Here is a 27,500-nt window from a genome sequence, read left to right on the forward strand (position 1 = left end):
TTCCTTGGTTCTCAAATGTGGAAATAATTCACAGTTAAGAGATTTCTTTATCAGGTTTGCTGTTGTCTTCTTTGTGCCTTTTTATCCTCCACTGCCTGCCTGCCATCAGCTGTTTTGCAACCAGGCAGTCCATGCATACTTTGTGGGGCAGGAGTCAACAATGGGAGGTCATCTTTCAGGTGGCCATCAAGTGTTTTATTTGCTTGATTCTAAGCCCTCCCCTAATGTCTGTCAGTTATGTTTGCAGATGTGACTGTCTGCAGTGCTTTCGCCTGTGGGACTCACATTTGGTCCATGACAACTACCATGCAAGTATGGCATAACAGAACAAGACACACATCCCAGCCCATATGCTGCATGCCATATACATTTTTCTTTACCAGGTACTGGTGCTGAAGGAAGCCAGACCACCTCCTTTCCCCCATTATGGGAAAGCAGGTGGCAACAGTTTGATTCAACCTGCCTCCTCCCAGTTACAAATCTTTCTTGGGTTATTTGGGTTCTAGTGATATATTCATTCTTTTTATGCCATGCAGACAGACATAGGTTTGATACTTTCTAATAGAAATTTTGCATTCTAAAGTATTAATTATCACTAGAAAATAAAAGCTACTGTTAAATGGAAAAAGATGTATGCTGACAAGGACTATACATTTCAACTAGAAGGAAAATAAAAGGAAAGCCTTCATTCCACTGTGCCTATTTTATAATGTCATTTTAACTAGAACATTTTGAGACCATCAAAACTGCTGTTGCTTCAGGTTGTAAAAGTTATAATGATACTCTAATGGCACATCAGAACTTATGTTGCTTCAGGTTGTAAAAGTTATAATGATACTCTAATGGCACATCAGAACTTGATTTAAAAGCCAGCTTTAATGTTATAGGGTGGATAATGCCCTAAATATAGCATAGCTGGCCTGAATTTGATTAATAGCCAGGTCCTTGCTGTAGCTGGCAGGGGAGAATGGGTATGCCCTTTTTTGCGGGAAGGGTCAGAGCAGACACACACCTGTGTAGAGATACACATCCTGTCAGGTAGATGTCTGGCTTACTGTGCCACAGCCTGGGGTTAGTGGTGCTGTTGGAAAGCAGGTAGCATTCCTTGCAAGACAGTGAGGTCACAGTGTCTGGATAATCAAGGATGACCTTTTAAATACAGATACAGTCTTTAAAACGCTTAATAAAAGGTGAAGGAGAAATGTTTAAAAATATTCAAAAGCTGCAGAAATGAACAACCTGTAGAAATTAACATAAAACAAAGTTCATCAGTGTCCAGATTAATATGCAACTTGGATCGATGGATGGAAAATGGAAGGGTTACCTCAGAACTGCTCCCTGTACTACTGATGGACAGAGGCAGCTCCTAAATGCTTTATCTCATGCATGGGTCCCTTCAAATTATCCCAGTTATACTTATCTGGTCTATATTTTATAATCGAACTTTAAAAACTTCGAATCCCATATGTTCGACAACATATGATTGAAGTTCGAAAGTTTGAATATATAATAAAAAACAAACAAAATGGTGCAGGCAGGGGGGAAAGCCCCCCCTGCATCCCCCACACACCCCCTACTAAAATATACCAACTCCAAGATCTCACTTCAGTGCAGAAAAGGAAAATTCTCCCATTCTGCACTGAACGGCGCCAGTACGCTTAACCTTCAAACACTTGAAATGTCGATCATATGGTGTTGACCATATGATGTTCGACATTTCAAGCGTTCGAGGTTCTAATAGGAACCCTACTTATCAACTATGGAATTGGTGAGGCCAATCTATATTTTGAGAACAAAAAGGGAATTGGCTAGGCTTAAAATGGCCTGCAAGGGTAGCTAGCCTAGTACTTACCTGTGAACCTATAATTAAATGAATATGAATTAATGAATGCATGCATACATACATGCATGCAGATGTCCTGGCTATCTAGCAACACAAGGATAGAGAGACAACTTTAGAAATAAATGCAGCAGGAAAGTAAAATAATAGCTGCACTCCTGTCCAAAGGAGTAAATCAGGGTTTGAGTCTGATTTGAGAGGTAAGGAAGAAGTTTTACACTGCTGTTTTATATAGTGTCAGTACTACTGGATTGCAAAATTTGTAAATAGTTAATGTTTTGAATAATCCTTGGGTAGGGAAGGAATTGTGTGTTCTACCACAGGATAAGATACAGTTCCAGAATATGACATACACGTTTATAAAATGACACAAAAAGTGATAGAAACAGACAATGGAAGACCAGTTTGTAAGAGATAGGCAAATACTATAAGTCATATAGAATAAAATATAAACTTTACTATGGCGCAATCTGACTTCTTGTTTTGAGACATTAATGAACTAGTTGGCAGGAAAACAGGATAAGATACTGACTTATACTTAATAATAGTAATGCACAGATAATAATGTTACAGGAAGCACACTTAAATCATAAAGAGCATGAAAGTTTTGAAAGGAAAAGTGGGAAGTAGGGTTCCTTTGTTTGACTAGGAGGAGAGTGAAATAAAGGGGTCTTAATATTAATTAAAAAAGGGTATAGGGATAAAGATGGAGGCTGAGGGAAGATACTTAGTGAAATATATGCAGGTATCTGGGCTTATTGCTGCAATGAAAATAAGAAAGAGTGACATATTCAGAAGAAGTCAAGCTAACGTGAATTGTGGCAATGCGCTATCTAAAGTAAAGAGGAACCAGGCAGGGGTGTCCATTTTCAATAAGACTCCTTGCTTTCTATTTAGACCCATTAGCCAAGGATATAAGACAATGAAACACAACTGGATATAAAAGGAGAAATGCTAATGAGAAAACAGCCATTTTTTGCAGATATCAATCCAGAACATAATATCACATTTATATTTGATTAAATTAAATATTTTAATAGTATAGCAGAATATAAAGTAAATGAAACAAAGGCTATAGTAATGAATTATGTCCAAACACATTACTTGGTACATAGCTTCCACTTTTGTGGGGTCATAATAAGATGAGATATTTAGAAACTTGGCTGAAATATAATGTTAAACAACTTTCAAATGAAATATTAGAAAAAACTACTCAAAAGATTATGTTAAGACTATAGAAATGTATTTATGGACATAAATAGTAAGATACAAGTGATTAAAATGTTTTTGGACCTGCTAGCTGTTTGTGTAGGGTCAGACTTATATGAATTAAGTGAGAGGACAGATATAGGTCCATAGGTTCATAGGTAGGTACTAGGCTATCGGCCCAAGTGCCTAAGTAAGCCTAGCCAACAAGGTTCCCTGGCTTACACCACCCAAGGAAGTTAATTTCCTGTGCCCCTGTCAAGCAGAACCACAGAAGTGATCCCCAGGGTGTATTTCCTATTTCCCATCCACTCATCAAGAGTTTTCTTGAAGAGTGCTAATGAGGAACTTTGCTTGACATAGATGGGTAGCTTGTTTCAGAGTATAGGAAGTCTCTGGGACAGGAATCTATCCCTCCAGCATGTCCTGTTTATTGTGGTGACAAGGTTTAGGTCCCTAGAGCATGTAGCTTTGAGGGATTGGGATTTCTTTAGGTGTAGCATGTCCAACAGCTCTGGGTTTAACAAAGCTTTATATGTTGGACAGAGATCTCCTCAGAGTAGGCGATATGCTACAGAGCAAAGCTGGAGTTTTTTGAGATGGTCAGTGTAGAGCATCTGTTTGAGGCCAGTAATCCTCTTTGTGAGGTGCTTCTGTGGCCTTTTAAACTGCTATAGATGTCTTGTGAGGTACATTCCAAAAGGGGCATTGTACTCTATAATGGGTCTAATGAGTGCTGAGTAGAGGTGAACAATGACCTCTTTTCTCCTGGATAAGAACCCTTTTGTGATGAGGTGTGCCACATAGAAGGATTTCCTGACTACTGTGGCGATGTGATTATCAAAGGAGAGACTACTGTCCACCTGGGTCCCAAGGTCTCTTATCACACATTCGGCATTAAGTAGACTGCCATTTATGTGGTAGTTCATGGATACAGAGTTTTTATCAAAGGGGATGACAATGCACTTTTTGGCATTGAGCTTGAGGTCATGCCTCTGATACCAGGCATCTGTCTCAGTGGGCCTCTTCTGTAGGATGTCCACATTATTTGGGGACTTGACTGTGGCTCCTAGTTTGCAGTCATCTGCGAACTTCATTATCCAGTGGTCTTCTGTGTTAGCCTGTACTTCAGAGAAGTAGATACCAAACAGGAGAGGCCCCAGGACTGAACCTGTGGTACTCCAGTTGTCACTGGTTTGAATTCAGATTTGGAGTCTGCAACTTTTACAGTGTGGGTTCTGTCAGTGAGCCATTTGGCAACCCATCTTGTGACGTAGGGAGTTATACCTAGTTTTGTGAGTTTAGCTATAATTCCAGAATGGGGGATGGTGTTGAAAGCCTTGGCGAGGTCAAGATAGGTTGTGTTAACCACCTTACCCTCGTCTATGGCTTTAGTGACTGCCTCAAAGAAGTTGATCAGGTTCAGAAAGCATGATCTGCCTTTCACAAACCCGAACTGGGTGGGGTCCAGAGTTTGGAGGTTACCAATGTTTTTGTTTATGAGCTCCATGATGATACGTTCCATGGCCTTGCAGACCAGGCTCGTCAGGCTAATAGGGCGATAGTTCCCAGGATCAGTGGAGTGGGATAACTGTTTCTGTGTGCCATTCAGTGGGCACAAAGCCTGACGTGAGACTACAATATAGAAGAACATAAAATAAGGAAATCAATGAGTTTCTTTGTGATAACAAAAGGGAGTGAGTGTCATGAGGAAAACTAATACTAACAAAGGAACTGGGTGGTTTGAGACTTTGAGATTTGGAGGCATCCTATATGGCCAGAAAACTTAGAGTCTATATTTGATTCAGGACATGGAATATATGCCCAGATGGGATCATATAATATGCATAATACTCAATAAACATGTATGGTCTTGTTGTTATCTCATTAACAACAAGACCATACATGTTTATTTGGGCAGGTCTAGGAAAGGCATATAAAGAGCATTATGTACAGCCCTTATAAAAGTATTAAGCATGGGATGAGTAAGACCGATCTATCACCAAATGGGACAGGCTGTTTTGAGCACAAAAAGGGAAATTGGCTAGGCTTAAAATGTCCTGCAAGGGTACTTAGCCTAGTATTTACATATGAACCTGGGAGCATATGTTTTTATGTTAAAGGAAGTTAGACCTTGGAAAAACAGAGTAATGCCAACAGGATGTAATATACATACAAACAAAGAAACAAAAGGCAATTTAATTAGCATTTCAAGAAGAAAGAAGAAAGAAAGAAATGAGATTTTGGGAACATATGATAAAATTAAACGAGGTAGTACATTAGGATGAAACCACACAATTTTTTTAGTTATTGAACTCAGTTCTATTTGCTTCTACAAATCTAGTTTTAGAGTTTAAGGTACATAAATAGAAGCTGGATAGTAATTTTGTTAAACCACAAACACTAGATTTTGCAACTGAGGCCATAACAGAAATGGCAGACCTGAGAAGAGTAACAGGTAGATTATATTAGATTTATGAAGACATCACAATATAAAGGCAAAAATAGCATGGAAATAACACTTACTAAATATATTACAGAAGATCAGTGGATGGCAATATGGCTTAATCTTAGATATGGAACTACACTGAGAAAATTTAGAATTTTTGCATGGAACTATCTGCACAAATATTTAAATAACCCTATGATACTTATAGACATATTCCCACTATTGAGTGGTATATATCACAGATGTGATGATTCAGAAAGCAGCTCTTGAGAGCATATATTTTAAGACTGTATGAGTTGTTTTAGCATAAAAATGACTTGAATAATATAGTAAATCTTATACTTGGAAGAGAGTTGAATTCGCTATAGAGAAGTTTTTGCTGAGTGGGTGGAAAATATGTATTAAGGAGGTGAAAGTATTGCTGTCTAGTTTTGATATTGACTAAGAAAGCTATAACTAGATTATGGAAAACCAAAACCAAACCATCAATAAGAGAGATGAAAAAGCTGATTACAGAGATTAAAATAAGAGACTGAAAACTATTAGAGATCAGAAAGAGAACTTCATAGTAAAAAGTAGATGTATGGGACTTTGTAATGGAAATTGAACTTTAAGAGGATACTGACAAGAAATAAAGTACCTAAAATGTATATCTGTTTAGTAAAGTAGACTGCAGTGCAAGGTGAAAAGTCACTGGTCCAGTTGTTTAGATTTGGATTATAGTGCAAATAAAGTAATATGGTCTCTAGTTAATTCCTGACCTCAAATCATGTTGTAAATACTTAGGTGTTTAACAGTTTTTGTCTGAGGAGCAATATTAACTCAAAACTGAGATTAATACTAGCTTGAATATTTGATTGTGATGTTTGGATTTGGGTCTACTTTACTTCATTGAAAGCTCATTTCACTGAATTTCATTTCACCCTGACCAAATCGATGAAAGCTCAAATTACTGAAAACTCATTTCACGGAATCTCATTTAAAGTACTGGCACTGTATAGATTACTGTAAGGCAAGTAAAAGTTATATACCCTTTTCCCCACTGTAGTGTGATCCTGGAGTTAGTATATATAGTTAGGAGGGGTGGGAGGCACAGCCCCCCACAATGGGGGGGGGGTGAGGGCTGTAGACCCCCACTTAGTTTAGGTTTATATTGTCTTCTGGAAATAGTCATTGGTATTGTAAGTATACATGTCTATGGTTTAAAATGTATTATTCTGAAGCTTTCGGTGAAATATAAAACCAAACTAGGTTGGAGGCTGCGCCCCCACACCTCCCAATGTGGGGGTCTGTTCCCCCCAACTATATATATATATATATATATATATATATATATATATATATATATATATATATATATATATATGTGTGTGTATATACAAACTCCAGGATCGCACTACAGTGGGGAAAATGGCATATACCTTTTACTTGCTTTACAGTACTCTACACAGTGCTTCAATTCAGTGAAATGAAATTCGGTGAAATGAGTTTTCAGTAATTTGAGCTTTCAGCAATTTGGTCAGGGTGAATTCAAATTCAGTGAAATGAGGTTTCAATGAAACAAAGTAGACCCTTGGATTTATATACTTAACAATTGCACGTTACTGAATGTTGAATATAAGCACTGATTGCCTGGCATGAGGCTAGTTTATTGGTATTTTAAAAACATATAACAATAAAATGGTTGTATCCGCAATCACTGCCAAAATAACAAACACACAGTGATGTAAAACTGAAAATGTGGCACTTAATGACATATTTATATAATGTTAAAAAACATAGGTGCCAACAATCTATGTACTATTTGATGTCTAGTTTTCTGCATAACTTTTAGGACACAGGGGTGAACAGTATAAAGGTAGATGGTATGGATTAAATCTGAATCTTCATGCTGTAAAATGCAAGCTGTCTCCAATCTCATCTATATTCCAAAACAATGTGTTGTGTAAATAGTTTAACTATTTCTTGTTCTAGTCTCCCAGTGCTAATCTGTGTGTCAGATTGTTCAAAAAGCGCTTCTGCTATGACTAGCCATTATTTGATTTGTGGCTTATACAAAATCAGTTACTTTCTGTTTAATTTTCAGAAACTCTTTGGAAAGTAAAATTATCATATTTATGGAAAGATTAATGTATAAAGCCCAGTTTCATCTGTTAGTCATTTTACAGAGAAGGCTTCTTACTGGAGATCAGGACTTGAACTTTCCTTGGTAATTGAGAGCAACGTTCACATTTATTTAATTTCTTGCCATGTAATAGATTAAACAACTTGTTTAACATGAAAATCAATGGTTCTTGCTAACAGGTGTATTTTTCCAGATGAAGAAAAAGAGCTCTTTTTGTATGCCACCATGCCACTAAAAGGTATAGCTGACTCTCCAGAAAATGGATCTTATGACCAAAATTATAGTTAAAGAAGTACAAAGGACAGCAAACATGTTCCGTTTCTCAAGAATAAAATTAACATGATAGGTAACAACTTCAAGTGACCTATTACATTCTCTCTACTTTTAGTTATAATGCTATGGCTGTGATATCATAGTCTCATGGCAAAAGGCCATGATGTATTGGAGAATGATGAATTACAGAACAGAGATCAGCATCAAATAATCACAACAGAAAATATAAAAAATATGTATGCATCTCACTATAGTACAGTGTGATAGAAACAGCACCATATGAATTCCATTACCCAAATACCTACATGTATGCATGAATGGTTCACCTTGAAAACATACAAATTCTAAAACATTGAAATTCATATGGTCGAGACCATATCATCGAGTGTTTAGAACATAGATGTTGTCAAGGGGAAGAAAAAGGTAAGTAAAAAAGCGTTAAAGCTAGTGTTTCTGCAGGGCAGCAAGGTGCCCTGCACACTGTGTCTGTGAATGTGTCATCTCTGTGATGGCACTGCAGACAGGGTACAGGAAATCTCCCGTTTAGCGCTTCTGCATAAAACGCTAAAACGGAGATTTCCCTTTACCCCACTGTAGTGTGATCTCGAAGTTGGTATATTAAAGTAAGGGTGTGTGGGGTGCAGGGTGGCTTGCCCCCCCCCCCCGCTGCATACACTAGTTTTAAAAGTTTTTTTTTTAAGTTTCACTTGAAAGCTTAGACGTTCCAAAATATAGATGATATGGTCTTGACCATATGACATTCGATGTTTTGGAATTTCGATGTTTTCAAGTGGAACTATATATATATATATATATATATATATATATATATATATATATATATAATATATGTATATGCGGTTCCACTTGAAAACATCGAAATTCCAAAACATCGAATGTCATATGGTTGAGACCATATCAGCGATATTTCAGAACATCGAAGCTTTCAAGTGAAACCAAAAAAAAAAAAAAAAAACTTTTAAAACAAGTGTATGCAGGGGGCAAGCCCCCCTGTGCCCCCCTACTTTAATATACCAACTCCGAGATCGCACTCAGTGGGGAAAAGGGAAATCTCTGTTTTAGCACTATATGCAGAAGCACTAAACAGGAGATTTCCCGTACCCTGTCTGCAGTGCCATCACAGAGATGGCACATTCACAGACACAGTGTGCAGGGCACCTTGCTGCCCTTCAGAAACACTAGCTTTTTCCCTTTATTGCTTACCTTTTTCTTCCCCTTGACAACATCGATGTTCTAAACACTCGATGATATGGTCTCGACCATATGAATTTCGATGTTTTCAAGGGGTACTATATATATATATATATATATATATATATATATATATATAGATAGATAGATAGATATAGATATATATAGATACATTCTGTAATAATCTTATAAATTTATACCATACATAAATTCTGTAATAATCTTATCAATTAATACCATAACAGTTACCTTTGTTTCTTCTTCTGTTTTTCTTCTTTAGGGAAAATGATTGTCCTGACATTTCTACTCCTGTCTCAGAATTTGCGAGTGCTCAGCTTCAGGACCTTATTAAACGAATGCGGGACAGAGCAGAGATCTATAAAAAGAAAGTGAATGACAAAGATTTATCTTCCCCTGAGGAAAGCCCAACTGCCTGTAAGTTATTTAACACTTCTGTATTGCCATTACTCTTTTACTTTTATTTTGAAACATAAAAGTATCTTCATAGTTCACATCATGATTTAACCAATGAAGATGAAGTGTAGACAGAATTGTGTGAATCTTATTTTGTGTAGCAGTACATGTTTGACATAAATGTCTGCAATCATTATATTCAGGCCACAAGCCCTGCCCTGGTTTTATTAGCTGTATTCAGATTTTGTTTTCATGCAGTGGGTACCACTTAGCCTCTTTCTGGCCGTATATTGGCTGCTTGGGATGCCACTCATGAGCCCAGGAGCAGTATCTGGCACCACAACTGCAAAGGAGAGTTCCATTTCAGATTTTTACAAAAAAGACCCTATAACTATTTTTCCAAAATATATAAATATATAAATATGCAAGACAGAAATAGCGTCTCTTATCCAGTTCTGGTTGTCTCCACAGTACTTATACAAGTCAGTCCTTGTCTCTGGCCTACATTTTCCTAATCTAATGAGGTCTATAAGACGAAAGCACTAATTCAAATAAAGCTTCTTTAAATTAATACTTATTCAAGGTGACATTTCAAAGATCTGAATGGATTTATAACTTCAGGATAGATGCTAAGGTTCACTCTCCTTCCTGAACCACAACCTGCTCTTAAGCCACTCCCTTTAGCATTTTTACTGTGTTTGTTGAACATAGAATTTATAAAAAGGTTTTTCCTCAGCTTCTGAGAATTAAGGAAAGTAGGATGGTAACCAGTCTTTAATAGCAAAGAAGGCAAGACAGTAGGTGGGCAAGGCCATCGTGTTTCACTGAAGACTTTATAAGGAGTTAATATGTCAGAGCCTGCAGTTCAGGAATAAACTCAGTTAAAGGAATTGCCAAAAAAACAAACTCTTACAGTTAGTAAATAAATATACAAATGCATATATAGATACGTACACAAATACCTAAATAAACAAATAAAAAGTGAGACAAGCAGAAAAAGCAGGATCAAACGACATTTAGGCAACCGTTCTAATGATAGCAACACTATGAGTGGAGAACAGTTGTAGTAGAAGTTTAAAGAGGAAAAGAAATATGTCAATGTAGGCAAGCTGATGAGGCACAGCAACAGGCCTTGCAGCATGATAGGACTGAACATAAGGAGCAGGAACCTGTTCTATGATTATAAATCAGATGTACCTGAGGAAGAAACAGGAACCTGTTCTATGACTATACAAGCAGATGTACCTGGGGAAGGAACAGGAACCTGTTCTATGACTACACAAGCAGATAATCCTGGAGAAGTTGCAGGAACCTATTCTATGATTACACAAGCAGATGTACCTGGGGAAGGAGCAGGAACCTGTTCTATGACTACATAAGCAGATGCACCTGGGGAAGGAACAGGAACCTGTTCCATGACTATACAAGCAGACATACCTGGGAAAGGAGCAGGAACCTGTTCTATGACTACACAAGCAGATGTACCTAGAGAAGGAGCAGGAACCTCTTTTATGATTACATACACAGATGTACCAAAGGAAGGAGCGGGAACCTATTCTATGACTACACAAGCAGATAATCCTGGAGAAGTTGCAGGAACCTATTCTATGATTACACAAGCAGATGTACCTGGGGAAGGAGCAGGAACCTGTTCTATGACTACATAAGCAGATGCACCTGGGGAAGGAACAGGAACCTGTTCCATGACTATACAAGCAGACATACCTGGGAAAGGAGCAGGAACCTGTTCTATGACTACACAAGCAGATGTACCTAGAGAAGGAGCAGGAACCTCTTTTATGATTACATACACAGATGTACCAAAGGAAGGAGCGGGAACCTATTCTATGATTGCACAAGCAGATGCACCTCGGGAAGGAGCAGGAACCTGTTCTATGACTACATAAGCAGATGCACCTGGGGAAGGAGCAGGAACCTGTTCTATGACTATACAAGCAGACATACCTGGGAAAGGAGCAGGAATCTGTTCTATGACTACACAAGCAGATGTATCTGGAGAAGGAGCAGGAACCTGTTTTATGACTACACAAGCAAATGAACCTTGGGAAGTCACAGGAACCTGTTCTATCATTACATAAGCAGATGTACCCGGGGAAGGAGCAGGAACCTGTTCTATGATTACATTAGCAGATATACCCGGGGAAGGAGCAGGAACCTGTTCTTTGACTACATTAACAGATGCACTTGGGAAAGGAATAGGAACCTATTCCATGATAACACAAGCAGATGTACCCGGGGAAGTAGCAGAAGCCTGTTCTATGACTACATTAGCAGATGTACTTATGGAAGGAACAGAGACCTGTTCTATGACTACACAAGCAGATGCACCTGGGGAGGGAGCAAGAACCTTTTCTATGACTATGCAAACAGATGTACCAGGGGAAGTCACAGGAACCTGTTCTATTACTACACAAGCAGATGTACCTGGGAAAGGAACAGGAACCTTTTCTATGACTACATAAGCACATGTACCTGGGGAAGGAACAGGAACTGGTCTATGGCTACACAAGCAGATATACCTGTGGAAGGAGCAGGAACAACTTCTACAACTACATTAGTAGATATATCTGGGGAAGGAATAGGAACCTGTTCTATAATTACACAAGCAGATGTATCTGGGAAAAGACAACAAACCTGTTCTGTGGCTACATTAGCAGATGCACCTGGGGAAGAAATAGGACTCTGTTCTATGACTATACAAGCAGATATATCCCGGGGAAGGAGCAGGAACCTGTTCTATGACTACATAAGCAGATGCCCCTGGGGAAGGAGCAAGAACCTGTTCTACAGCTACATTAACAGATGTCCCTGGGGAAGGAGCAGGAACCTGTTCTATGACTACATAAGCAGATGCCCCTGGGGAAGGAGCAATAACCTATTCTACAACTACATTAACAGATATACCTGGGGAAGGAATAGGAACCTTTTCTATGATTGCACAAGCAGATGTACCTAGGGAAGAAGCAGGGACCTGTTCTATGACTGCATTAGCAGAAGTACTTGGGGAAGGAACAGTAATCTGTTTTATGACTACATTAGCAGACGTACCTGGGGAAAGAGGAGGGACCTGTGCTATGACTTCATAAGCAGATGTACCCGAGGAAGGAGCAAGAACCTGTTCTATGACTACACAAGCAGATGAACCTCGGGAATTAACAGGAGCCTGTTCTATGACTACACAAGCAGATGTACTCAAGGAAGGTGCTGGAACATGTTCTGTCACTACACAAGCAGATGTACCTGAGAAAGGAACATGGGGACTATACTGTAATCTACTCAGCTTGACTACCTTTGCCCTTGCCAATAAAAAGACCTCACACAGTGGGTGGAAGGGGGATCAAGGTATAAAGCACATCTCCTGACATGGGTATGTAAAAGAATATAGTGCTCATAAGCACCACTTTAAAGAATGACACTTCTGGAGTCCATTGGCATTCAGTATGAAGAAGACAGTATAACCGATCAGTTAGGATATTCATTTCCGTACTAGAAAGTGGATCTGTCAAACAAAGTCAAGTCTGTGGTCATCCTACATAGATGTTTGGCCAAGTACCACTATGTTTCTTGAAAATTTTCTTGACTGCCATGTTTCATAGTTTTATAATTACAGTTACTATGTATAGGCCCAAAGGACCATATTAAAATCCAGATTTTAAATTCACTGACTATACCCTAGGAACCATGTTAGCTACATCTGACAGCTAAAAGAATCCTGCTTAAGGACAAGATAACCAGCCAGTAACTAGTGACAAAATGAAGAGCCAGGTACCTATAAACATGGCAAGACTCTCTAATCCCAAAATCTCAGATGCTTATTCCCCATTCCAAAGTCTAACACATTATTTGTCAGGAAATACTTCAGACAAAGATATACATAAAAGGGTTTGATCACATTTTATGGGCTGCTATCTCCATTGGAGTTCTTGACAAAATAGGTAAACGTGGAAATCAGCAACCTCTGAGTAATTCCAGAATTTGTAGTATAAGGGTATATTGTCCAAGTGCAGATTGGTAAACTGCACCCCCATAAAGCTTGCTGATATAAGACCTAGGAGACTATCAAAGGAACTGGCCAAAGCCATACTAATCACCATTCCCCAAGCAACAGTAATCCTGTATTCTCAGATGGATAAAATTCCAATCTCCCTTTGTGATGTTATCTGCGTGAACATAAACTATTAATAAAATATCTAAGAATGTATAGGTACAATTATAGAATACTATCAAGTTTTAAAATAACTGCATACTATATCCAAACAGGAAAACTTTAATTAAAAAAAAAACAACAACAACAAATAGTCACTTTCTCATTAGACTTCTTCAGATTGTAGAAGACTAATAAACAGCCAAACACTTGCACATGCTGTTATATTTTTACTTAATGTTTCCTGTTTGGAAATAGTGTGCAGTTTCTATTTAACCATTAACATGGGAAATCAATGGGAAATGCCAAAATACAAAGATTAGCAACCTGTTATCTACAGCTGAGAATAATAAGACAGACATCAGAATAAAGGATAGATGTGTATCCCATAGCCTAAGAGCAACCAAAGCTGATGCAGTACACTTAGCAAAGATCTTAAGAGGCTGTCAGACTGCAGGGGAAAGCCATGCGCTGAAACAACTAAACTAACATTTAAAATAATATTCCTCCCCAATAAGTTCAGAATTACAACATGGTAGGAGACATTCTGTTGATCCTGCAATGACCACCTATATCCCTCAGGAAGATGGACAAAAGAAATGTTACTCTCCTACAAGTTTTAAATTGTGACATGGATGCTATGGTTAAAAAGTACCAGGAGTGATTTGTGCTGTTGTCCCTTGCCTCGCATTGTTAACTTTCAGTGGTGGACAAGGAACCCTCAAATTTCAGATAATTTCCTAAACAGCCTTGATCACCAAGGGCAATGATCATTCTTGCTTTTAGAATCTAATTAGGAAGAGGGTTACATCAAAATCAGAAATGTCCCTATAGCAGTAGAGGTTCCAGAACAGAACCGATCTTGATTTTGTGAAACCCTTCTACCACCAGGATTATAGTGGCCCCTCCCACATTAGCCCCAGAAGGATTGATCATTAATGAAGCCCACTGACTAAAAAGAATCCTAATTTTATTCTAGTTACTTATTTATTTATTTTTATTTTAATAGATAAGTGGGCTGGAGTACATGAGCCCTTTATCAGCCACAACCTAGTTACAAAGGTAAAACTCTTTACAGAAAGTAATCCAATGGCACATAGCAGAAACTCAAATGCAGAACTATAATGCAGGCAGTACCAAGAATATACATATGTCAAATATCAAACATCTTAAACCATGAAAAAAATATTTAAATGTTTTAAAAACATTATCTCTTGTAATAAGGAACTTCTTATCTCAGCTCTGTATAGTTGTAGAAATTAAAGTAACAAACGTTAGGTCTATTTAAGGCCAAGAACAATGCATCAACAATTAGCTCCAGTTCAGTAAATGAGGCTTTTACTTCTAATCAAAAATTAACACCATTTAGGGAGATTCTAAGCCTGGTGATCTTATATTTCAATGTAAGTCTTTTCCTCAAGCCATGACAACCTTCTTAACAAGTACCCAAAAATGCAGATGGGAACAAGGCAAGCTGTTGATCTGCACTGGTGTTGGGATTTAAAAATGTCTGTGCTTTGGGACAAATTAAAGACTGTTTCTGAATGTATTTTCAAGCTCAACTGCTGTGTCACAGGTTGCTTTCTCATTGTAACTGTTACTCTCAGTGCTGTTACCATTAATAATGTCGTCTGTATTAATTTTGAGATTTATAGATTCATCAATTACTACTAGGCTAATGACCTAGGAGACCTTTCTTAACTTACCCAGGTTTTCACGAAAGAATAATGGAATCCTGTATCCAAATAGGACAGTGTGGGAAAAAGCATTTATAAGCTATCTCTGTCCATAAGGGAGATGGGTGCCAGGCCTGTTGTAAATTTTCTGTTCCTTATCCACTAATCTATGTTGCACTTAAACAGATTAATAGATGAAATCACATGTATGGGTAGCCTGTTCCACAGGAGGGCAGTCTCTGGGACACATATCTGTCTCTCCGGGTCTACTTCACGATGTCAAAAGCCGACAATATCGAAGCTGATATTGTCAGCACCACAACATTGAAAGCGCAGAATATTGTGCAGGTAAACGGAAATCTCCGTAGGGGGAGATTTCCATTTACCTCAATGTAGTGTGGTCTCAGATTTGGAATATTTAAGTAGGGGGGTGTAGGTGGTGTAGGGGGCTTGCCCCCCTGCCTACGCTAGTTAGTTTTTATTTTTGTTTGTTTTTTTTTTAAACGTTATTTGACCTTTAGTGATTCGATGTAGTAAGATTTCAATAACATGATATAGACGCGTCTCTCCAGCATGTTCTCTTTAAGTCACAGACAAAAATTCTAATCCTTAAACCTTGCATTTCTGGTACTGTTTGACTTACAAATATACAGAAGATTCATGATAGTGGGGTTTGTGGATGCTTTGTAGGCCAGGAAAGATCACCCCCTCAGCAAACTATAGATGACTGAGTAGAGGGAAATGGTTTAAGGTGCTCTGAGTAAGGCAGGTTTGTTATGCCTTGTATTCTTTTTGTGAGGAACCTCTGAAGTCACTCTACTAGCTGCATATGCCTGGTCAGGTACATATCGAAGGGAGCTTTGTACTCTATGACTGGTCTGATAAGTGCAGAGTACAGTGGGATAATGACCTCTTTGGACCTAGATGCCATGCACCTACTTATAAATTGTGTAACATAAAAGGGTTTCCCTACCACTGTGGCCACATGGTGTTTGACGGTAATGTCACTGTCTACTTGTGTACCCAGGTCCCTGACCACTGGGTTGACATTTAGGGGCATACTATCAGCATGGTAATTAGCCAGGATGGTTGACTTCCCAAGGGTACTATTATGAAATTTCTTAGCATAGAGGTTAAGACCATGATTTTGGCACAATTTTTTAGTCAGAAATAGGCCTTCTTGAAGGTTACTATTGTCTGCAGGGGAGTCAGTGATAACCCCCAGCTTAAAATCATCTGCAGACTTATAGACCTTCAGTCTTTGCTTCTACTTCAGAGAAATAGAGGGCAAAAAGAAGCAGGCCCAGTACCGAGCCCTGGGGAACTCTGCTAGTGACTAGCATGTTGGTGGAGGTGGCCTCACCTATTTTGACCTCCTGGGTCCTATCAGTGAGCCAGTTGGCTATCCAGCAGGTGACAAAAGGGTTTATACCTAATTTAGTGAGCTTGTCTATAATGCCTGAAAGGGATGTTGTGTCAAAAGCCTTGTTGGCCAGGTCTAGGTGAGCTGTGTGCACAGTCTTGCCCTCATCCATTGCTTTGGTGACCCTCTGAAAGAAGTCCACCAGAATTAATAGGCATGACCTTCCTTTGACAAAGCTGAACTGTGATGGGGCCAATGTTTGCAGGTTACCTATGTTCTCGTTTATCATGTCCATGATGATTCTTTCCATGCCCTTACATATGAGACTGGTCAGACTTACAGGCCTCTAGTTACCCAGATTGATTTTTGGACCTCCTTTGTGCAGGGGAATGACTGCAGCCATCTTCCATTCCTTGGACACAAAACCTGACTGTAGGCTTCAGTTGAAAAGTAATTCAAGTCGACTAGAGAGATCATGTTTCATGTTATTTAGTAACCATCCTGTGATGTTATCAGGTTCCATCAATGCAGTGTTTTTAGCCTTGGAAAGTGATTGAAGACCTGTTCTCTAGTAATGGTTGGGGGGATTGTGGTGTGAAGTATTTCCTTTGGACTATTAGAGGGGATGTAAGAGGAGAAATTTGAGCTGAACCTGTCAGCCAAAAGATTAGCAATGGCCTCTAGTTCAGTGTGGGCGATGCCATTTACAATAAGTTCTGCCATTTGTTGCGTATTTCCCTTGAGGTTATGGACATAGTTATGGAAAGCTTTGTGGTTGTCCTTTGCCAGAGAAATTACTTTTTTTCAAATTTGGACTCTGAAGTACTAATTAACCCTCTTACATTCCTGTTCAGATTGTTCAGGGGATTTTTAGTATGTTTGGCTTTGTTCCTCCTATGCCTGGCCAAGATTTTTTTTCTTTTGTTGTATAACTGATTGATATTGCGATTCCACCAGGGTGGATTGTCCTTTGAGTTTGTCTTATTCTTAACATGAGTAGGCACAGCTTGCTCTATACAGTTATCAATGTGGCTATACAGGGGTTTGGTAAATAGCACAACATATGCTATAGTGTTTACTAGGTTTGGGGGTGTTTGGAATTTAGCCAAGGTGTCGCTCAGTAGATGGAGATTAGCTTTGGAATAGTTCTTAAAGGTTTTTGGTTTAGCTTGGTCCCCAGATTTAATTTTTATTTCATGCAATACTGCCTTATGGTCAGATATGATGAGTGAAGAAATTATACTGGATGAGGAACTTCGCTCCCCCATGTTTGTGAGTAAAAGATTAAGGATGTTTGTACTCCTGGTAGGAGAATGGATCAACTGTTCCAGGATGTTGGTTTTAACAAAGTTTAGGAATTGCTGGACTTGTGCATTAGAAGTGGTATAAGATTCCCAATCAATAGAACATTAGTTGAGATCCCCTATGAAGATCATAGTGGGGTGAATGGTGAGAGACTCTACTGCACTGAAATAGGTAGTGTGGGTTTCCTGAGATATTGAGGGGAACCTATTGGCTGCCAGGATATGACATGGGACTCTGTTTATGGTGAGTTGCACTCATATGAGTTGCAGTGGGTCATATACATTAAAAAGTCTGACTGTGAGATTGTTTTTAATATGGAGAGATTTTGCCAACTTTAGTTCCCTTCTGTGGGGTAGCTGGTCTAAAGGTGTGAAAGGCATTACAACCTGGCATTGCTGGAGTACTCTCCATGACTTTAAATCATGTCTCTGTTACTACACAGATGACTTCACTCTCCAGATAGACAAAGGCTTGCAGGGAGTGGAGTTTCTTGTCAAGACTTCTAGCATTGAGCAGTACCACCTTCAGATACTGTATTCCTTCATAGATTCAGTTACATCTGGAGGTTTATCAGTTTGGCATTGCCTAAAAAAGGCACTACTGGGTGGAAAAGGTCATTGCTAATATCTGAAAGCCTAGAGGGGATAAGTGTGGACCATCCCTGGCAAAGCAGTGTGGCCTGTCAACTATATCCTCTCAGGTCATCAAATATTGAACCCCCCCCCCCCTTGAAATGGCACAAGAAGCTAACCCAGTTATTAATATCAATCATATTCTGCTGGTAATGTGGCATCATCCTTGGAGAAGGTAGTATGCTGCTCAGTGTTAGGGTCATCCTGCCTGAGACACATAACCAATGAGCTCAGTCATGTCTTGCTTCATATATTAACACCCATATGGAGTATGATAGAGTCATACTGGTACCTGTGGTTCAATGACCTGAGTGCCTGTGTGACTTGATAAATCCTATCCCGAGAAAGGTAGCTAACCATGGCTCTCTCCTTGCTCAGTCTGGTGAGGGAAACATTGGTATGCCTCATTATAGAATCACCAATGAACAAGAAATTTGGTTGTGCACTGGTTTCCCTTAAGGGCTTAGCAGTAGAAGCACTGGATACAATGTTATTATGTGTAGCTGTGGGTGGTGTTTCAACAGCGTGTTTATGTGATGGCTGAGGACCCTTTTTATGATTGTGCTGTGGAGGTCTTAGTGTTTTAGGAAGGTTACCTGTAAGTGCCTCAGCTTAAGTCATTTTATGTGTAGGGTCTTTACCCTGTGCAGTAGGAGTAGTGCAAGTGTCACTGACAACCTCTATCAGATTAGTTTGGTTGAATAAGAGAGTTTTGCCTCCAGAGTTAAAGTGTATTTACACCACTCACATACTTTATCTACTTTGTTACGAATAAGCGGGTTGTCAGTGTGCAATTTCTATAATGCTTCAAAATGAGTCTACTTGAAAAGAATGAAAAAAACACCTACCTGAATCTCTAAAGATCGAGACTACTTTGCCAGAACCAGAATTTAATGAACACTCGGATGACTGGAAAGTTACTGTGGGAAAGGGACTACTTGGGCACCCTAGTGAACTTTGCCCCTTCCTCTACTGTAGTGTGATCTTGGAGTTGGTATATTTAGTTGGGGGTGTGGGAGGCACAGCCGCCCACATAGCGAGGTGTGGAGGAGGAGCCCCCCACATGGGTGGGTTTAATTTGCTTTGGTTTGATTTTTTTGTGGTGCGGACACATGGTTACTTTCCCAGAGTTTCTAATCAGTGACTTGAGTGTTCGTTCATTTGAAGTTTTGGCAAAGTTGTCTCAACATTTAGTGATTTGGGTAAATGGGTTTTCATTCTCATGAAGCAGACCCCTCAGAATACCAATCTCAACCAGATTGGCCACTGAGAGATTCAGGAAGCAGAAATCCATAGCTGCTGATCTACTAGGGAGGAGTGAGGGAAATTTAAATAGTGAATAGATCAATAATACAAAGAACTTGAATTACAGTGCTCAGCTATGTAAAAACTAGATAAAAATGTCTAGACAGTAAGGATATTTTAAGGGAAACTTACAATGTGAGAGATCAGTGTCTACACAGATTACAAGGGGGAATTATGCTGTGAGATATCAACATCTATATAGATCATTGCTAAGTGCTATTGCACACAAAGCCGCAGTTCTTACTAAAATCTTTAAAGTCTTAGCTTGATCATAGTGTATGAGCCAAGCATTGTGCAATTACAATGCTTACATAGCAGAGGGGATTCAATTAAAAAAATGCAAGCAATTCCCTGTAGCCAATCAATAACAGCACATTCTTCTTTCCTTCACACAGTCCCAGGCCAGAAAATGACTCTGGTCCCCAAAACTCTCACAAAAGTAGAACCAAGGCTAAACTAAAGACTGCATAAAAGGTAAAACAAAGTTCAGATAATCAACACAGAAACACTCAATTAATGCAGTGAAAAACAATTGTCAAAACACTGGATATGGTAATGTAAGTCTTAGCTTTTGTAAAGTTTAGCAGAAACCATAAAAAAGTGCCACAGTGTAAAGTCAAGACCAGAAACACAAGGGATTCTACTTCAGATGGTCACACTGGTGTCAATGACAAACACAAAATAATATTTTGCCCCCAAAATTTAATGAAAGATTAAAGTGACAAAACAGAACTTCTCAAGCACTGTGGTCACCAAATGCCTCAAGCACAAAGATTCATATTTTTAACGTCAGCCCTCTAGCCAATCAAATAAAGGCACAATAAGACCTAAACCAGCAATTCCCAGCTCAGGAGGCCATAGGTTATCTTTTCTCACCACAAGAGCATAGATCACTAACCTTCCTAATGTAAAATAACTGGTTTACAGCCCAAGTGCTTAACCATAGCAAAGGCACTTAAAATAACAGGGACAATAAGCCTTCACCAGCAATTCCCAGTTGAGATGGGTGGAGGCTACCCTCTCCTCCTGCAAGAGTGTAGACCACAAACAATCTTAATGTAAAATAACTGGCTTAGAGCCCAAGTGCTTAAACCAGAACAAATATACTTTTACAGACACTAGAAACATTCACCCAGCAATTCCTAATTCAAAATAGTGTAAGGTATCTCTCCTATCACAAGAGTGTAGACCGCAAACCTTCTTAATGTAAGATAACTAGTTTAAAGCCCAAATGCTTAGATCAGAGCTAAGAGGCTTAGAATAACAGTTACAATGTAATCAGGCAACTAACAAGTAGTAATAAATGCATCAGATTAAATGTAACTGAACACTTTAACAACCTGCAGCAAAAAGCTAAATAAAGTAGCAATAAGCACAAATACTGTAAAAGCAGCTGAATAACGTACAAGTGGAAAGATAGGAAACAGAAGATAATTCTAGTTTGAGACGGGGTGAGGGTGGCTTCCCAGTTGATCTCTCAGTGCTCGGCAGAATGAGCTTATGAGATGAGACTGGGAGGAGAGTCCAAAGTCAAACTTATAGTAGGGGTGGGCAACTCAAAAGCCACCAAGTTTAAAAATCAAATGCAGACAGAGATCAGCAATAATTAAGCAGAGAATAGCAAGTCGCACAGCACTACAGCTAAAGATGCCACTAAATACTTGTAGTTAACTGAGGAATGCTATATCTCAGGTCATCCCACTAATTACTTGGATTTTTATTCACTATCTGCATATGTTTAAGCTTATAAAAAAAAAAAAAAAGACCGTTCCAAAAGTAACTATAAAACAAACAAAAATAAACCCACCAAAAAGCACAGCTGAAATGAAAAAAATTTAATATGTGACAAAAATCTTTATTTACTGCTTTCATCTTATAAGACTTCTTCAGAAACACTAATAAAACCAACCACTGCAAACATTTATACATTTAATTAACCAATAAGACGTTAAAACCAATTAAGCAATTAACAAAGTTAATATAGCAAAAACTTTTTAAAAAGACATGTAAACATTATGCTTATAAAACCTGTTACAATCACTTTGCAAATTTTAATCTCCTTTCTCTTAAAAAAACACAGAATATTAACCATATCATTTAGTCCAGGATGTCCATCTGCTTTAAGTTCAATTTGCCATTCAGCTTCTTTCATTTCAATCCTGTTTTTATAACTACCTCCCCTTAGATTTAATGGGACCTGTTCCAGAACTGAAAATAAAAGTTTTTTTATATTTTTTACATACGTTAGAGTGCTTAGGTGGTGGTGCTGTGGTAGCATTGTCACCTTACAGTAAAACGCTGTCCAGTTCGATTCTCAGCTAGAGCGTCTTCTGCGTGGAGACATGCGTGAATGGGTGTACCTTCGTTGAAGGTTGTGCATCAGGCCTGGCAAGCCGTTATGTAAAAATCAACTGCCAATCATTAGCAGACCGGAGTTTCGTTGTGGCGACCCCTAACCGGGAAAAAGCTGAAAGACACATGCAAAGTGCTTAAACAAAGCATTTCTTTCATCATTCACTCTGAGTATAAATGTTAGTTTATTCTTTTTTCTAAAGTTCTGGTAGTCATCGCCACATAAAATGCATTACATCCCAAACACAAACTAATATAGACTATACCTTTAGACTTACAAGTAAACCTCCCAGGTACTGCAACAGTTTGTTCAACATGTTCCAATAAAATATAGGGCCCCTCATAAATTAATCAACAAGCTGTGCAAATTCTGCATTTATATGTTACTTTTTTTAATCAGTAAAAGGTAAAGGAGCCTTAGAACTGTTCTTTTCGCAATAATAATTTAAAATTATTGGTCTTTTTATAAACAAACTGAGGGTAGCTGCCTATTGCTTTAATCAAATCGTCTGTGGTTATCTGGATGTTACTAAGACAATTTCTCACCCCCTTTGTGGAGCCAAAGTCCTCAGTCTGATACAAGACCCACATCACTCAAGCAAAAGACATACTGCAGTTGTTCATTTTCTTTAGCCATTGTAAAATTTTCCTTCACAAAAATGCAATGCTCATTCAGAGTAATGATGGAAGTTTATGAGAGGTTCATACCGAAAAAGACTTTTTTTTTTTTGCATTCCTTCTTTAAAATCCTCACCTGGCTAATGAAATGCAATATGAGACTAATGTTCATATTAGTAGTACTGAGAAATAAATGAAAGTGACCTTCATCAGGGTGTGCTAACACTACTATTAATCAGGGGCAGTTCGTGCTATAGGACTGCAGGACTGCAGCCCCCCACCTGCAGAAAAATAAAAGAATAAAAATTAAAAACAGTCCCCCCACTGTAGAAAGAAAACAAACAAAAAAAATTCACGAGTCCCGGAACTCCACGCATGCCTGCCTGGAGTTCCTGGTTCAAATAAAATAAGACAATACACTTAAAAGGGCAATACCAAGTGAAAGAAACAAAAATACCTGCCTGGAGTTCCTGGTACTCAGAACACACAGACTGCTGAGTTAGGCAGTCTGGATAGGGATCTCTGCCCTGCCAGCCCAGAAATCTGTGCAGTGACAATCGCACAGACCAGAAGGTCACCGGACTGCATCACCCGCAGGCTGGAGGCTCCAGACTACTCCCGTCATGTCTCGTGGGGAAACAGCTTGCACAGGCTGCTACAGAGGATGACCAGAGTTACTGAGGAGGAGAAACAGCTTGTGTGGGCTGCTACAGAGGACAAACAGAGTTGCTGGGGCTGCTACGGAAGACGAATGGAGTTTGATCCAATCTATGGAGGGAGGACAAATGGAGTTGCTGCTACAGACAAATGGAGGTGTGTGTGTGTGTGTGTGTGTGTGTGTGTGTGTGTGTGTGTGTGTGTGTGTGTGTGTGTGTGTGTGTGTGTGTATAAAATGCCCCAGTTGCTTCATACTGGTGGCTAGAGAGAGCACATGGTGGTGAGTAGAGAATACTCAGGCTTGAACCCTGTACCTTGGGTGCAGGTAGTAAGGTTCTGAATTCTCTACCCACCACCATCTGTAAAAAAAAATTGCAGGTTTTTGCATCATATTTGTTCTGTTCCTCATAAAATCTGTGTTTTCTGTATGTTTGTTTTTGCTTGCCAAGTCAATAGTGTAGTGGTGCACTGGCAGCATTGTTGCCTGACAGCTACAGGTTCTCTGGTTTGATTCTTGGCTGGGGTGCTTTCTGTGTGGAGCCTGCATGTCTTCCCATCTTGCAAAGGCATGTGCTCTACTGAAAATTGTCTTTTGTTCCAAGTCAGACTTTCCTGGTTAACAAATGTTAAATAAAAATAACAGGCATTTGAATTTCAGACTTCGTATTCTTCAGAAAGTACATGAGTTTATAACATGGATATTTGAAATTTGTCCTTATTTTTGGGACTGTATTCCTCCATTATTGGCTTCGTCCAGGTTTTTTGTGCTAAGGTTGAGAGCTATGGTGAGAACTGAATTCACTGAATATGTTTGGGGGTTGTATTCCCCCATTACTGGCTTTGTCCATGTGTTTTTTGCTTAGAGGTTGAGAGGTATGATGAGAACTGAATTCACTGATATGTTTGGGGGGCTGTATTCCCCCATTATTGGCTTTGTTCAGGTGTTTTGTGCTAAAAAGTTGACAGCTATGGTAAGAACTGAATTCACTAAATGGTAGTCATTTAAGTTTCAGTCTTCCTGTCTTTCATAAAACAGCTGATTTGGCATAGTGGTATGTTGCTCTGACTGTTTTGCACAGGGTTCCCCTGGGTTTAAGACTTGGCAGTGAACTGTATGGTGGCAACACAGCATTTTATTGTAGCAACTTTCCAACATTATACAAGCAATGTTTAAAATGTGTCCCTGGTATTTGGGCTCCCCCCCCCCCAGTAAATGTTGGCTTTTTCCAGATTTCTTGTGCTGCAAAGTTCAGAGATACAGCGGAGTGTCGAGTAGATTTTTACAAGGAGCTGAGAGCTGTAGGGGAACAAAAGTTTAGTACTGCTTATGGTGAATCGACTTGTGTTGTTAATAGCACAACAGGTAGTGTACTTGTGTTTGATGCAAAAAGCTGTGGGTTCTACTCCCACAGTAGGTAGATGCATTGCTGATGCTGCACTGTGTTGTAAATGGGGTGGATGCAGCAGTCCTTTTTTGCGAAGATACCTAGTAACTATGAGCCTGTCAGTTTGCCATCCATTCCCTACTGCGATATTACTAGCTTATCATTTTTTTTAATGCAACATGGGCAATTTATTCCTCAAGGGCAACAACCACTTTATTTGTAGGTGAAACAATGACATGAAAGAAAATCCAAAACATCCAATAAGTAACTAAACACGACTCCACAGCCACCAGGAACAAAAAAACCAAAAGCTAATGTGGAATGCTTTCGCTTTTCTCTTGGACCCACTTGAATAAAGGATTTTCGCATTCCACATTAGCTTTTGTTTTTTTGTTCCTGGTGGCTGTGGAGTCGTGTTACTTGAAACAATGACATATAAAGTTGTTTGCTAGCAGCAACCTCTTCATTAGTTACAGATTTCTTTAATGTGGAATTTAGATTACTTTTATCTTCAGGGATTGTGCATATTTACTGATACTGGTAGACTGTAGAAGTTTGAGTAGACTTTTATGATGGAAATGTACGTTTGAATAGACTTTTATGATGGAAATGTTCTGAATTGGGCAGTTTTGTCATTATTGGTGCATGCATTTTGTTTCATTGTTTACTGGAAAAATGTTCAATACAATAAATTTAAAATGCCCTCTAATAACTGTACTGTATTGTACAAGGAATATAATTTAATAAAATCAGGAAGGTGTATCAAAGAGAATGTGTATGTTTCGTGTTCAAGGGGTCTGTAATTTGAAAACAGCTCAAAGTTAATCTTTATCTGCCACTGGCAAAATGTATTTTCTTTGAATGTGGGTTTCAATGCTGTTTCAATGAATGTGAGTTTCAAGGGCAGAGAAGTTTTAATGCTAAGTCTATTTTCATTGTCAGACTGCATTGCTTTGTTTAGCAGATATCTATTAGGGTCTGTGCTGTAAAATGCAAAATAAAACTTTCAAATGAAATCCAAATCATCGCAGAAGTAAAGCAAAATGCACATTACGGTGTTTATGATAAATGGGGCGAAATAACCAAGGAATGGGACATTGGAATGGCTGCAGGGGGGACGCTCCATTTAACCATGATTTTGTGAGGGGGGAAGGGCAGCAAACTCAGACAACCCCGGCTGTACTATACCTCTCAACTGTCCAGATTTTTGCAGAATTAATAGAATTTTGCTTCTTATTTTTGGTTTGTTACTCATAAAATTTCTGGTTTTCTGGCAAATCATTTAGGAATGAAGTCTCTAAATAATGACAGACATTGAGTTTCAGACGTTATAACGTTCAGAAAAATTCATGCTAAAGCAAGACCTGTTATTCTATCAACTGTCTTAAGTTTATATAAGAGCAATTTTTAGTACTGCTTGTATGTTCCCCCAATATATTTATTTGGCCTTGTCCAGATTTCCTGTATTAAGAGGTTGAGAGGTACGTGCAAATAAATTGCTTTATAGAATTAGGAGACTATAGATGATTAAGTCACTAACAAAGCACAGAACATATGACTCTAATAACTTGGCTAAATCAATGATGAGAGAGTTGATTGTGAAATTAGAAATAATCAGCTAAGAGACAAACTATCAGATAAATTTATTTAACATTGGAAAAAAAAACAAATATGTACCTCTCAACTGTACCTGATTTTTAATGATACCCCTAATCTTACCACAGAGGTTTGCAGTGCTGTTCAAAACAATGGAATTCCGTGACAAAACAGTGAGTGTTAAATCATTAAATTATCATTAGAGTTTACATGATTCTTTATCACATGTTAATACAAATCCTCTTATTCTTTCATAGTGAATGCTGCCAGTGTTTAAAATATGTCCCTAACTTGGAGTCTTTATGCCTGTTTATTTATTTATTTATTTATTTTTTACATTGTCCCTGACTTCAGAGAAAAGAGGTTAACAACTACAAAATAAACCATCAAGTGTGCAATTTGAAAGTATTACTAAAAAACTTGTACTGTATGAAATCTGGACTCCATACAAAAATTAAGTAAAAGTGAAGCCCAGAGATAAACAAAATAAAAATGCAGGAAATTGTATGGAAACCAAGGTGGTACCTGGTAATAAACAGACAGTAAGCAAACTCATTGTAAATGACAAGGCTTTAGACATGAAAAGACACATTTTAAAGCTAAAGTCAAATCTGTAAACTGTGGTGGCAATAATTATTTTGCCAGAGTGCATCTGAAATAAAAAAAAATAAATAAATATAGTACCAGAATACTGATGCTTTTGAAACTTATGAGCAATTAAAACCTGAAATGGTTGTGGAACCTGCTAAAGTACATTTAGAGGATCATCATGGAGCTCATAAACAAAGACATTGGGGACCTACAGACACTAGATCCTACCCAGTTCGGCTTTGTCAAGGGCAGATCCTGCCTTTTGAACCTGGTTGACTTCTTTGAAACAGTCACCAAAGCCATAGATGAAGGGAAGGTAGTCCACACAGCCTATCT

At 38.6% G+C, this 27,500-nt stretch overlaps 1 protein-coding gene across 1 annotated transcript in view; it reads left to right on the forward strand.

Moving 5' to 3' along the window:
* Positions 1–27,500, forward strand: part of CNGB3 (cyclic nucleotide gated channel subunit beta 3) — an 812,110-nt gene that overhangs the window by 131,446 nt on the left and 653,164 nt on the right. The window contains exons 3-4 of the mRNA XM_044065779.1: positions 9,386–9,544; positions 23,234–23,261. Of these exons, the coding sequence (XP_043921714.1) occupies positions 9,386–9,544; positions 23,234–23,261 (187 nt within the window). The remainder of the gene's footprint in view (positions 1–9,385; positions 9,545–23,233; positions 23,262–27,500) is intronic.

Source organism: Protopterus annectens, chromosome 3.part0, assembly GCF_019279795.1.
Source record: "Protopterus annectens isolate FY-2018-M chromosome 3.part0, PAN1.0, whole genome shotgun sequence".
NCBI lineage: Eukaryota > Metazoa > Chordata > Ceratodontiformes > Protopteridae > Protopterus > Protopterus annectens.